The sequence below is a fragment of the Xyrauchen texanus genome, chromosome 43 (genome assembly GCF_025860055.1).
Source record: "Xyrauchen texanus isolate HMW12.3.18 chromosome 43, RBS_HiC_50CHRs, whole genome shotgun sequence".
NCBI classification, from domain to species: domain Eukaryota; kingdom Metazoa; phylum Chordata; class Actinopteri; order Cypriniformes; family Catostomidae; genus Xyrauchen; species Xyrauchen texanus.
In genome coordinates this window covers 2846602-2860871 of record NC_068318.1, presented here as the reverse complement: position 1 = coordinate 2860871, position 14270 = coordinate 2846602, and the positions used below count along the sequence as shown (strand labels likewise).

Here is a 14270-nt window from a genome sequence, read left to right as displayed (position 1 = left end):
TGGTTACTCTGCTTGGACACCAGTGTAAACTTGTGAAATTAAAGGGCACCTATTATGGCATTTAAAATGTTCCTAATATTGTTTTGGGAGTCCCCAACAACAGTTTTACATGCATGCAATGACAAAAAACACTTTTGTTGTCTTAAAATATGCATTTATGTTTACCTGATTTGCTCATCGACTCCCAAATGATTCGTTTAACGACTCATTTTTCCAAACCCCTCCTTTGCGTGACGCTAATCTGCGGTGATTGGTCAGATGACCCAGTCAGTTGTGATTGGTATACTCTGTGCATAGATTGTCGGAAACGGAACGCCCATCACCGCTTTGTAGTAAAAAAAAATCAAAATCAGAGAAGGAATTTGAGTTGATTTATGTTAGCAATCATAGCCCAAAGTTCGGTGGTAAACACCCAATCAGTTATTGTTTGCGTTAGCCCAATGCATAAACATATTGGTAAAGCACTGCATTAATACAAGTTATTGCTCTATTCTTTATGACAACTCCAATAACATCGACAAACATTTCACATATTTAAAAAAAATTGACATTGGAGACCTAGAAGCTGCGCTGAGCGTAACTTACACAACACACACAAATACTTATTAAGCATGCTAAAAAACACATAAAAGCAACAATTATTAATAATACTTACAGGTTGTGATTCGGAGGAGGAAGCTGATCCAAATAAACTTGGTACTGAACCTTCCTTCAGTATCAACCGACTCATGAATCCACACTTGAAAGCATTCATGTTCAGTAAAGCAATCGTCATTAAAATGACGCGAACACAGCACAAGGTTCGGGCTATACTTGTGTGGTATAGTTGTAAATATAAACTCTAGCCACTGATTCTTCACATGCTCGTCCCTGGGCAGTGAAGAAAAGGTCGCTTTTGATATGCACTTCAGAACACAGCGTCTTGTTGTCGACATGATGTTTTCAAGTTTTCCCTGGTGTCTGCGCACGCAATGAGTGGGCGCGGCCAATTTGATCATTTTTCGTCTTGACGTCACAACGAAAAGGAAAATGACTCATTGGAAAAACGATTCATTAAATTGACTCAGAGTCGACTCCTAATTTTGAGAGACAATAACTTTTTTTACGGTGAACTTTCATATATAAAACTTTGCAGGATATTTTTGTTCACTTACATCTATGTTACACACTACATGAAAGGTAATTTTCAAAATTCCATAATAGGTGCCCTTTAAGTTATTTCAGAGGCAAGCCCAAGAATTATTTGTTTGCAGTTGACAGTTGACATTAATACTTTATATGTAATGCAATGAAATTCAGACATACCAGGATCATATTTGGATCAGTATGTACAAATATTTCTCTGGCCCATCTTGAATCACAACACAATCAAATTTAAAAGAACTAATATGTATTATACATACTTCCTGTGGTGGTTACTGTGTGGAAAGATTTCAGTACTTTTCTTCCATGCAGAAATTGAGGCACTCTGAAATTTTTGGATAAGAGCTTGTTGTGTTCTGTTTTCAATGTGTCCTCCAAGGCTGCAAGCTGGTGAAAGTAAAAACAGCAACACATTAATTTGTATACATGAAGCTCTGCAGTGTGTTCATGATGTTCAAGAAAAGGTTGTGAGACTAGCCTGACCTGTCTTCTTGACACTGTGATCGTATCATTGAACAGCGTCCAACTGACTGTCTGGAAACACGGAGGTGTTGTCAGGGACCCGTTATACCTATAAAACCTATCCAAGCTGTTTGGTAGAAGATGTCGAATGTCAAAACCAGGAATCTCAGTGTTTGACTCTGAAAAAGGACCATGATATCAGTTTAATCTAATTTAGTCAAAACGAATTTACCTCCACTCGGTTCAGAAACATCAGGAAGAAGGGCACATGCTTTAAGTTTTGGCTGCTAGCACTACAGCAACATAGTTGATATTTAATACTAATTCTAAGCTCTTACCCTCTGTGCTGATGTCTGTTAAAGCAGACAAGATCTTTTCATAGTTGTCGTTTTCATGAAGACCAACCTGTTGAGAAAAAGCCAAAAGAAAAAAGATACTGAACAAATGCATTGCAAATACTTCATTGGCATTGGTCAAACTACATTCCGTTTCGTGGAACACTTTACAGTTGCAGGAAGTTAAAATGACTTACACCTATAAATCCTCCTAACACAGCCAATCCATCTGCTTTACTAGCAGCCTCAGAAAGATTAGCATATTTGGAATTATAATGAACAACATGGATCTGGAGAAAAAAGAAAATTGTTGTAGCATGTATTTATGCAATCTGAGACACATCATACAATGCATTTAATCACTTTTCAGTGTAAAACAATTAAAGCATTACAGGGTTCAACAATAAGGATGGACTGCTGGTCCGATTGCCATAACATCTTACGTTTGTTGATTATATAATTTTTTTTATGCCTTGTAGACAGACTTATTGAACATTATTGTTGTCTGCTGATTTAAATATGCCACCAAGGTAATGTTACCTAACTGGCTGACATTAGTTGGGGTTTCATTGAAATTGTGTTAGGAAGCATCAAACAGATCAGTAATGTTCAACACCTTATGCCATTGCTTTCCAACAAAGGTATTATTGTTGGGGCAGTGGTGGCTCAGTGGTTGAGGCTTAGGGTTACTGACCAGAAGGTCGGGGGTTCAAGCCCCAGTACCACCAAAATGACACTGTTGGGCCCTTGAGCAAGGCCCTTAACTCCAGGTTGCTCTGGGGGGATTGTCCCTGTAATAAGTGCACTGTAAGTCGCTTTGGATAAAAGCGTCTGCCAAATGCGTAAATGTAAAGGTATATATATGAATTCACAATTTTAATGTAGTAACATTATGGGTTTTGGCTATTATTGCACATTAAAAACCTAATAAATGATTATAAGTATTGTTCTTGTGAAATGTCCCTACATAATTTCAACCTCGATTACACTTTCTAAGAAACCACTCATGTGTCAAGCACAAGTGCAATCAAGCTTGAAATTAATCATGATTGTGCCAAGAGACTGCAATGGCAAGATGTGAAACAGGAGTTATATTTTGGTCTGTTCTCACCCAAGTTTTATTCGATTCCATGAGAAGACATGGATTAAACCACTGAAGCCATATGAATTACTTTTATGCTGCCTTTGCCAGATTCACATCTGGGATGGCATGAGGGTGAGTAAATGAGAGGATATTTATTTTTGGGTGAACTATTATTGTAAGGAACCAATATATATTTCGGTTGCATAATGTGACCCTGACATGTTTCATAGGTATATATGGATGCTAAGATCAGCTCGTTAACAGAGTAACTAACGGATATTCACAGAGCGATTCTGGTTACACATTCAACAAAAACACATAGCAGTTAGATTATAAATATTACAGGGGCGCAACATCCAACAGTTTGACAAGCCTTTTTTTACTGCAAATACTTAAAGGCAGTGTCAGACAGAATCTACAGAATGACACTTGTAAAAAAAATTCCCCAACACCTCACAAATAAGCCTGTGGATTATGCACAATAATGGGAAATTCTATCACAACAGAGGATTTGACTGTAGCCCTGGTGCATTAAAGGACTAAATGTAAAGTATTAAAGAGAAGAAACTTCTCAGGGATAAAGTCTGTTCATGTGGAACTAGGCACAAATATGGTTCTTTTTATCTTTTATTGTATTAGCATATAGGCTATATATATTTTTTTTGGTCACATCTAAAAAAAATTTGTCTCAAGAATCACAATTTGTAACAGAATAATATTTTCTGTATTCAAGCGTGGACATTATAACTGAAATTTGGAATTGAAAGCTTACATCATGACATCATGATTTGTTTTGATTTTATTTCCAAATACATATCATATTGTGATGCATGTGTCATGATGTCTCTTGCAGGGATTAAAAACTGTTCAAGGAACGAAAACCGAAAACGGACAAAAAAATTATCAGAACGTAACCGAAAACCAGAACAAAGTGATTTTCAATTGTTCTGAACAAGATCCGGTTCTCGGTTCCCAACCCTAGTCATGATAGTGGACAGTATTGGCATGGCATGTATACATCTGAACTTCAGCAAAAAAGCAAAACAAGAAATCCTTATTGTTGAACATTGATTAAGTCTGTAGAGACACCATGCTTCACTTATTTCCGCTCACCTCGGCAGGGAAATGGACATTATCTATGGTGTGCTCTGAACCTGGGACCTCTTTAGTTCCCCAGTGGAAGTGCAGCTGTGCTGCGACATAAACATGATTGAATCCTCTCACAATATGCATGCTGTTCGGCAGACTCAACTGCACTGATAGAAGAACATACAGACCATAGTATGTATTTCACATATCTGTTATCAAAATCAACATACAATGGCCAATTGCTTGTTTAGCTATCTGACTTACATGTGTGTCCATTGTTGATGAGGGTGATAGCGGGAGAGCCTGAAAGGTCATACCCCTGCAGTTTAATTGGGGTGAGTCTGGGATCATAGATAACCTTATGAGTGTCTATGTTGATGGGGGACTGGGATTGTCCTCTGCAGTTCTCAAATGCCAATGACCACGCACCCTGATCTTAATTAGACAAGGAGAATCATTAACATGGTAACACTTTAACCCATTTAACACTTTTTCCTTGACCCTGACAACGACAACAACAATTATTAACTACAACAACTTCCAACTTTTGAACATAAATCGTTAACATTCTTATATTACTAATATCCTAGTACATATTTGAGTAATTTTATGTATATTAAGTCAAACTATTTTTTGCAAATAAAAAACAATGTGTAATTTCTTTCCTCTTTTAAGAAACTTTATGTTGCATTTATTATACTTTTTTATTTCTCAAAAAAAATGTAACTCATTATAAAGTGCTACCATCACAAGTGTACATATTTAGTAGCAGAGTAACACGAGTAGTTAAATCCGGCACTAAATGTAAAAATTTGATTGATGGATGAGATAGGGATGATTGATGGGTGGGTGTGTCTGTCAGTTAAGGTGTGGTTGACCGTTGGTTTGTGGTTGACAGATGTTTAATGGTTTGTAGTGGTTTGTATTTTCCTGAGTGTGGATAAGAGCCACATCCAGAAAATGTTCTGAATGTTGGTGATCATTTGAAATAAAATGAATGTGTAATGTGATCAGCATGTGTTTCAAGTTTACTAAAGGGACTGAAAACATCCTGGTTACTTTTGTAACCTCCGTTCCCTGATGGAGGGAACGAGACGTCACGTCGATGTAGTGACACTAGGGGTCGTCGTTGGAAGCCCCAAACACCTCTGATCTTTGAGAAAAGGCCAATGGGAATTGGCGAGTGAAATTATCATGCCACTACCCCTGACATATGGGTATAATAGGAGCTGGCTTGCAACTACTCATTCAGGTTTTGAGCTGAGGTGCCGAGACAAGGTCCCGGCCATTTTAGTGGGTAGTTCAGTGTTGTGGCAGGAGTGACACAACGTCTCGTTGCATCCATCAGGGAACAGAGGTTAAAAAGTAACCAGGACGTTCCCTATCTGTCACTCACTCAATGTTGTGTTGATGTAGTGACACTAGGGGTCCCTATACAAAATGCCACAACTAGCTGAACTGTGTTACGTGGACTGGCGGTGTGAGATGGGCAGACCCTTGTGTGTCTCCTAGCCAGCACACCCGGCCATCAAGTAACCTCCTCCAATGCTCTTAGAAGTGTCGTATGGTCCCCTTCACCTCAGGGACAAGTCGACTGCCCAAAAATAGGGATGTGGCTGTGGCCTCTTCTCCTTTTTTCTACCCAAATGGAACAAAATCGTTCAGCTGGGGGGCCATATAGGGTCCGGAGATCACACCACACCCGAAGGGGGGGATTTTTGTGGAAATACGTCACATGATCTTACCAAGTCTATTTAGCAGTGGCTCATGTGGAGATGTCCAGTGGTAGGTCCTACCCCGGGGCAGGGTAGGACCTACAAACACGGTGACAGGGGACAGAGGGGCCTCTGCCCAAGGAAGACGCAGTTTTACCAGTGGGGAGACCGTTTTGCTGGATATACATCACACAGGGTTACCAGGGGCAACCAGCGCATGTGGAGCACCTACCCCACTACATGGCCGTAAACTTGACTGCCACAGGGCTAAGGAGGAAGGAGATCCAGGATCCATGACTTCGTGAACATGACTGGGGGTAAAAAGCACACGTATTCACCTCAGGGAGGGGAAAGGTGCTATGTGCAAGCGTTATACCTGGCCAGCTGTCCCGGAACTTACCTGCTCATACCTGACAACACACGGGATGAGACGGCTCAACCCGGAGATTGTAAAACCTTGTTGGGTGTTGCCCAGCCCGCTGCTCTGCAGATGTCTGGCAAAGAGGGGCCATTAGTCTGGGCCCTGGAGGCCACCACATTTCTAGTAGTGTGTGCTCGTAGCCCCAAGGGGTATGGCATGTCCTGGGCGTGATAAGCCAAAGCGATGATATCAATGACACAGTGGGCGATCCTCTGTTTGGATAAGGCGCTCCCTTCCCGCTGTCCACCAAAGCAGACAAAGAGCTGATCAGAGCACCTAAAGCTCTGCGTGTAATCCAAATAGAGTTGCGTCATGCGACGAGAGCGCACGTCACCTTAGCAGATGATGTACACTACCATTGCTGTGTTGTCTGTCCAGACCAACATGTGCTTGCCCTGGATCAATGACCGAAGCCTCCGCAGTACAAGCAACACTGCCAGCAACTCGAGGCAGTTGATGTGCCAATGCAGTCAAAGGCCGTTGCACATGGCATGCCAGCCATGCTTGGAGACGTCTGTCCTAACCACGACAATCCTGGAGACCTGCTATAGGGGAAACGCTGCCCGTAGAAATGGCAGGTCCTTCAAAGGGCTGAACAGACAGTGGCAGACCGATGTGACGAGCACGCAGTGTGCCTCATGGCACCATTCACATCTCGGGACTCAGGTCTGAAGTCAGTGCTGAAGCAGTCTCATATGCACCAACCCGAGAGGCACGCTATCATTGAGTCTAACTCTATGCCAAGAAAAGCAATGCTCTGAACCGGGGAGAGCTTACTCTTTTGCCAGTTGACCTGAAGCCCCAGCTGGCTGAGGTGCCTGAGCACCAGGTCCCAGTGCGCCTACTAGAGTTGAGTAAGCGAATGCTCGCTTCCCTTAATGTGGCAAGGGCTGCCTCTATGACTTTTATGAAGGCACGAGGTGACAGGGACAGACCGAAGGGGAGGACCTTGTACTGGTATGCCCAGCCCTCGAAAGAAAACTGGAAGAAGGGCCTGTGTCAAGATAAAACGTGGAAGTACGCGTCCTTCAGGTCTACCGCCGCAAACCAATCTTGATGCTGGACGCTCACTAAAATGAGTCTTTGCATCAGCATCTTGAACAGGAGTCTGTGAAAGGCACGGTTCAGAACTCGCAGGTCCAAGATTGGCAGCAACCCACTGCATTTTTTTGGTATGATTATGTAGGGGCTGTAAAACCCCTTTTTCTTTCTAAAGGGACAGGCTCTATCGCGACCTTCCATAGAAGGGATCTCTGACTCCCTGGGTCGCCTGTCTCAGGGGTGCTTTGAAGCGTTCCTCTGGTGCGGCCGGTTGTGAGACTGGTGGTGTCTGCTTCCTGTGGGTGGCTCCACGCCAGGGCCAGCCTACTGGGACAAGCTATGGCAGAGCCGGTGTTGCTGCCAAAGGGGGACGCCCTTGGCAACGAGTAGACGGAGTCTGGGACCTTGAGGGGGTGTCAAGGAATCGTACCTTGTTAGCCTCCTTTGTCTCAACCAGGTTGAGCCAAAGGTGATGCTCCTGGACCACCAGGGTGGACATCGCCTGCCTGAGAGACCGCACCATGACCTTTTTCGGCAGGAGGGTGAGATCGGTTGCCAAGCTTAGCTCCTGCATTAATTCCGGGTCAGGACAACCCTCGTGCAATTCTTTCAGCACCTTGGCTTGGTGCACTTGCAGGAGAGCCATGGCGTGTAGGGCGAAGGCGGCATGTCCAGTGGCGATATAAGACTACAGGCCCTGGACAGGAGTCTCGGACGGTTCTGCCAGGTGCCGGCACCCTGCAGGCACAGGTGCACTTGCAGGAGCAAGGGAATCACCGAGTACCCCCTGGCAGCCCTGCCATCGAGGGTAGTGAGAGTGGAGGAATCCACAAATCATGTCTGGGCAGTAAAGGTGCCCGCCACGATCTTGTGAGCTCATCATGCACCTCCGGAAAGAAAGGAACTGGGATGGGGCGCAGCCATGAGCAGCGCTCTGGGCGCAGGAACCAATTGTCGAGCCACGAGGGTTTGGGGGGGAGTGGAGGGTTCCACTCCAGCTCCGCGTCGGCCTGCTACTGAGCGACTGCACTAGAGGGTGGGAGTCCAGCAGAGTCCTCGGTGTCAAACTGGACGAGCCCGCTCTACGATACTATGATCCTCTTCACGAGCTTCACGATAGTGATACCTGACCTGAGACAAGCCGGTGGTCTCATCCCAGAACTCGACCGGGGCACACGAGCATGCTGGGGAATAGGAGGTCCGTGGGGGGGGTTTCCTGGTGGAGAAGCTCCGAATCGCCCCTAGTGCTAACAGCCTCATACCCGTAGGTAGAAGGACCGAGGAGGGGAGCTGCTGGGGTGGCTTTCCCTCTGATGAAGGAGAGCCGCAACCACAACGTTGCCATGGTCATGTTCTCGCATTGTGGACATGAACCATCCTTGAACGACGTTTCCGTGTGGGATGCGCCCAAGCAAGTGAGACAGCAATCATGAATGGAATTATACACAGATGGAAAGCATCTTGAAAAAGACGCTCCGTCAGTGCAACTCTTTTAGCAGGAAATATACTATTTTTTTGTGGAAAGAATATACTGTTTTAGCTGCTGAAGCGCCCAGGGGCATTCTCTGCACAACGGCGGTGCAAGATGGGGAGAAACCGCAGCAATGCGCCATAAATCCAACAGCTTCACTCGCTTTCAGAGGTGAATGGACCGGCAGAGGAATTCAGCTAGCTGAACACAACCACTCAGCTCTGAAGAAAAAATCTGAATGAGCCAGCTCCTTTTATACCCGTATGTCCGGCGGAGTGGCATGCAATTTCCACTTGCCAATTCTTATTAGCCTTTTCTCAAAGATCAGAGGTGCTTGGGGGTTCCATGTGCAACCCCTAGTGTCACTACAACGACACAACATCGAGTGAGTGACAGATAGGGGAACAAAATATAACTTTAAACAAGACATAATATGAAAATAATCAAACCTATAGGGAAAATAACATGACAAAAACATGAATTAATATACATATTTAAGTGATTTTTAAAGCAAAGATGAAATTAGATTACAGCTTAGGTAAACCTACCTCTCCTATACAGACACAATGCCAAAAGGGAAGAGGAGCCAAGACAGGAAATTCTTGAGATTTACACATTGCAGTTAGAAAATTAAAGGGGAAGATGCACACATATACAAACAGGCACATCAGGTATACATTTTACATTTTTGTGTAATTCTACATATGAAACATGTGTATGATAACTATACTTTCCATACCTGTTACACTCACCCCCATAGAATTACAGAAAATTCTCAGAACACATGAAAAATCATACACAGGCCATAAGAATTACATGGTCCACACACAAAACAAACAGTGAAAACAGTCAGCACTGAAACCTACCCATTCAAAGGTTAAAAGTGTTAAGAAATTGGCCAAATTTCTACACAATCTATAAAGGTGACCATTAGACTTTGAGCACTTAGACAAGATACTCGAATAAGGCAAGTTTCACTAAAAAAACAAAAAAACAACGAACAGGGCATTTTCAACAACTGTATGTACCCATATTCAAACTCTAAATTCAGACATTAATAATGTTGGATAGTGGCATAACCATGGTTCTATGAATAGTGGAAGACCGCCAGAGATGGTTAAAACATAGTGGAAGGGTTGTACGCTCATGCATCATATCGAGAAACTTGCATTGATTTTGTCAGATATGAGCCCACCCGATGACGTGTAGGAAGATATATTCGTTTCAATCCATGTCATGTCATCACTATGGGAATGCTGAGACTGGAAATCTGAAGATGGCATGTCATCCAAAAAGGGATAATGGTCCGGCTCAGCTGTAACCAATGACTCATAAATTGTTAGGGACACAGTGTCCAGCTCCTCCCTGGAAAAACTGGACACCGGCTTGTGCCGCGGCAAAGGAGAGGCAGATGTACGCACTCTAGTCCCCTCGGCCGCCAATAAGGCTTGAATGCCCTGAATTGTGTTCGTAAGCTCAGCCACATGGTGAGAATATTCAGAAAATTGGGGTCCACTTTAGCAAGTCGATGCTGCCTTGCCTCCAAAGGCATTAAACTACACTCAGGGCAGGGATCTATTAAGGCCTCTCTGATGTGCTCAATGCCTACACTGGTAGGATATTGGATATGGCCATCCATAAGATCCATTGGACATGAACAGAGGGAGCTTGTGGCAGCCATTGCTCACCTATATAATAAATGGAGAACCCTGGTCAACCAATGGATTAATAATGAAATGCCAAAATACCAATCCAGGGTTCAACTCTTTTTCTACTGGCCTTGACGGGCCAGAGCTTCAGATATTTACTGGCCCTGCCAAAATTTTCACTGGCCTCTACACAAAAATGATAAATAGCTGTTTTTACAATCATGGCTTTAAAAATGTGTCCGAAGATAAGTATTATTATTTTTTTTTTACATATATTATTTTAAGTATATAATATAGTTTTTAAGACAATGTCCCCCCAAACTGAATCAAATTAATAATTTTCAAGATGTGAATTATCCCTTATGTAATCCTACATAAGCATTTACAGATATAAATTAATAATTTTTTATTGTTTTTTTTTTTAAAGAGTTTTAAAGCAATGAGTTCTGTGATGATGAGATGATGACTTTTCGGTCACCTGTTTTGTAATGCAACTTTTAGCCACATGTAGTATATTCACACACAGGATCAATGATTTAAACACTAAGTTAAAGATGTGATTATTGGCTGAATGTAATAATCACGTGAATCTCTGAGAAGAGACTTTCAAATCGGTTGTGCTGTGTAATATACATTAGGGTGATATTAGGCCTAATCTATGAATTAAGAATGTGTATATAACATGAAATCAGACAACCTAAAGACCAACACAGCCTGATTCACTAAGCACAAAAACAAAAAACCTGTACGGTCCAGAAATGAGAAATATAACTGGTGTTTCATGAGGATGATATGAAGTAGACTGTTTTGAATATTCATCTTCACCCTGCAGCTAAACAGCTTTGATAATAATATCCTAATAGCCATATCGATCTTGCTTTTCATAACAAACTCCATTATCATCTGGAATTAATGATTACGTTTTGAAACTAACCTAATTAAATATATACTTACATTTTGGATACTGAGCAGCTCTTGATTTCCAGGCAGATGTATAACTGGAACATTTGACAACAAATGTATTATGTTTCATTCGGCACTTCATCTCTAAAGGCAAATAAATGAGAGAAAATGTGCTTTTTTTTACAGTGGGAATAAAAGCACTCTGTCCCTTTACGAGAGCGCATGCATGTTAAACAGACTACGCTGCACGGAGAGAGATGATGATGAGCCATGAATTTTCACTCCTATAGAATGAAACTCTTGATTTTTTTTGTGTTCCAATGTGTGGATTACTGCTTTCCACCAACATGTGAAAACTAAAATTGTGGGGATTTCGCACATTGTGAACACGGAATGTGCAGGGATACTTCAAATGTTGCGTAAGACGTGCAATCCCACTACAAAATTCATTAAGTGGGTTTTTTTCCTTCTATTTTTTACACATTGGTAATAGCTGCTGCTAAGACACTTGGAAAAGAGCAAGGACAGTGCTTGGAGAGTGCACTCAGTATCTACACGATTTTGTGCATGTACACGACTGTGCCTTGGCGCATCCAGTATGTTATACGCTTGCGCATCTTTGCAAGATAAATAGTATTGCGCTCACTCCTCGGTTCGAATACTTCATTCACTCAGTGTAATTATTGTGCTCTCTCAATTGTTGTTTTCTTGCATTAATGTTATAAATGCAGCACTGGCCCGATCAGGCAAATGACAGTTCTAGCTACTAGTCCGAAGTTCTCTCACACTGTCCCCGGTCCATTAGGGAGTCCTTATTGTCGAGCCCTGTAATCCAAACAGCAACAAAGAGGCGCTGTTTGTGAGTAAGCGAGTTGTCACGGTAACTGCACGTTACACTGAATGACGCTCTGGTCCACCAGTCAGCATCCATCAGGCAATATATATATAGTAACCATGTAAAAACTAAAGTTAACACTACAGAGAGGTATCAGTAAGAACCCTGGTTAACAACCGAGTTCCTGATAAAAACACTCACCTCAATACCACTGGTTAATGAATGCCACTAATGAAAAACCCACGGTCCAACACTTCAGACTGGTGTCTGAATCCAATTAATATTGATGTATAATTCCAATGTGTATATCCAATGATTACATTTCCCAAAACACAGCTATAGCAGGGAGCAATTTGCTTGCCCAAGAGCTGTGCACGCTCGAGTGAGATCTCTTCGGCAAGAATGACAAAGAGGCTGACCATGACATGGACGGAAATGGATATAGCTTCCTACACTTCAACAGTATCAGGTGTGACAAAATCAATGCAAGCTTCTCGATATGATGCGTGAGAGCACAACTCTTACCACTATGTTTTAACCGTCTCTGGTGGTCTGGAACAATGAAATAGAACTGAGGACCCAGAGTCCAAACCAAGGGTTTCAAGTTGAATCATAAATTCAATAAGTCTACATACTGGTTTGATAACTCTCCCAAACTCTTTCATTTGAATCAGCTACTCGATCTTGCCTCACAGGCATACTGTCAGAGAAAGGAATTTGGGGTGAACGACTTGCACACAGTATTGTCATCAGCCATTGGCACAGCTGCTTGTGCATTTGGTTCATTTTGATTGGGTGATTGAGAATACACCCATGAAGCAGTGCGGTCATCATCACATGCAGCAACATTGGAGATGTTAGACATAGAGTCTGCTCATGAGAGTTCCGCAGCCTCACTTTGCTCATCATCTACAAGCTCTGCAGACCCATTTATCTCAGCTATGTAGGAGGAATCATCAATGTGTGTCTGCTCTGTTAGGACACCACTAAGCACTGCAACAGATGTTTGCTGTGAAGGTACATTGCAGGTACAAGTTTCAACGTTCTCATGACTAGAACCATCAATTTCGGTTTCAGGCAAAAGCATTTTGATGTACTACTCCCTCCCCTCTCATGGATCTTATACATGTGCATGGAAGGCTTTGAGGCAACAACAGAGTACACAACTAGCTCCAATTTATCGGCAAGTTTTCGCTTCCCTTTACAACCCTTGTTAGCCACAAGTACTTGGTCATCAATGGCAAGAGGCAGGCCCTTGGCTCTTTCATTGTACCGACTGGACTGGTGTTGTTGTTCCACAATAGTATTCTTTTGAGCTAACACCATGGCAGACTGGACGTCGCTGACTATTGATTTGACATAAGCAATATAGCCTCTTCTCAAAGGACACTTTGGAACATGTGGTCAACTGGTAACCTCGGCACTCTACCGAACATTAGGTAAAAAGGGGAAAAATCGTCTCGGTTACTAACGTATCCTCCGTTCCCTGATGGAAGGAACGAGACGTGGTGTCGATGAGTTGACACTAGGGGTCACTCCTGCGGAGCCCAGACATCTCTGATTTTGAGAAAAGGCCAATGAAAATTGCCTTATGGAATTTGCATGCCACTCCCAGACATACGGGTATAAAAGGAGTGACACTGCAAAGAAAATGATTTTAAGAAAATGTCTTGTTGATGCTAGAGGTCAGAGGAGAATGGGCCGACTGATTCAAGCTGACAGAAAAGCAACTTTGCCTGAAATAACCACTCGTTACAACCGAGGTATGCAGCAAAGCATTTGTGAAGCCACAACACGCACAACCTTGAGGCGGATGGGCTACAACAGCAGAAGACCCCACCGGGTACCACTCATCTCCACTACAAATAGGAAAAAGAGGCTACAATTTGCAAGAGCTCACCAAAATTGGACAGTTGAAGTCTGGAAAAATGTTGCCTGGTCTGATGAGTCTCGATTTCTGTTGAGACATTCAGATGGTAGAGTCATAATTTGGCGTAAACAGAATGAGAACATGGATCCATCATGCCTTGTTACCACTGTGCAGGCTGGTGGTGGTGGTGTAATGGTGTGGGGGATGTTTTCTTGGCACACTTTAGGCCCCTTAGTGCCAATTGGGCATCGT

General features: G+C 42.8%; 1 protein-coding gene across 2 annotated transcripts in view; it reads right to left on the bottom strand.

Annotated features, from left to right (window-relative positions):
* The window catches only part of ca9 (carbonic anhydrase IX), a 117637-nt gene that overhangs the window by 62875 nt on the left and 40492 nt on the right, over window positions 1-14270 (bottom strand). For both annotated transcript variants that reach the window (XM_052116286.1, XM_052116285.1), the window contains exons 3-8: window positions 4378-4548; window positions 4138-4280; window positions 2138-2230; window positions 1944-2010; window positions 1627-1784; window positions 1404-1530 (exon numbers count right to left, since the gene is read on the bottom strand). In XM_052116286.1, coding sequence (XP_051972246.1) covers window positions 1404-1530; window positions 1627-1784; window positions 1944-2010; window positions 2138-2230; window positions 4138-4280; window positions 4378-4548 — 759 coding nt within the window. The remainder of the gene's footprint in view (window positions 1-1403; window positions 1531-1626; window positions 1785-1943; window positions 2011-2137; window positions 2231-4137; window positions 4281-4377; window positions 4549-14270) is intronic.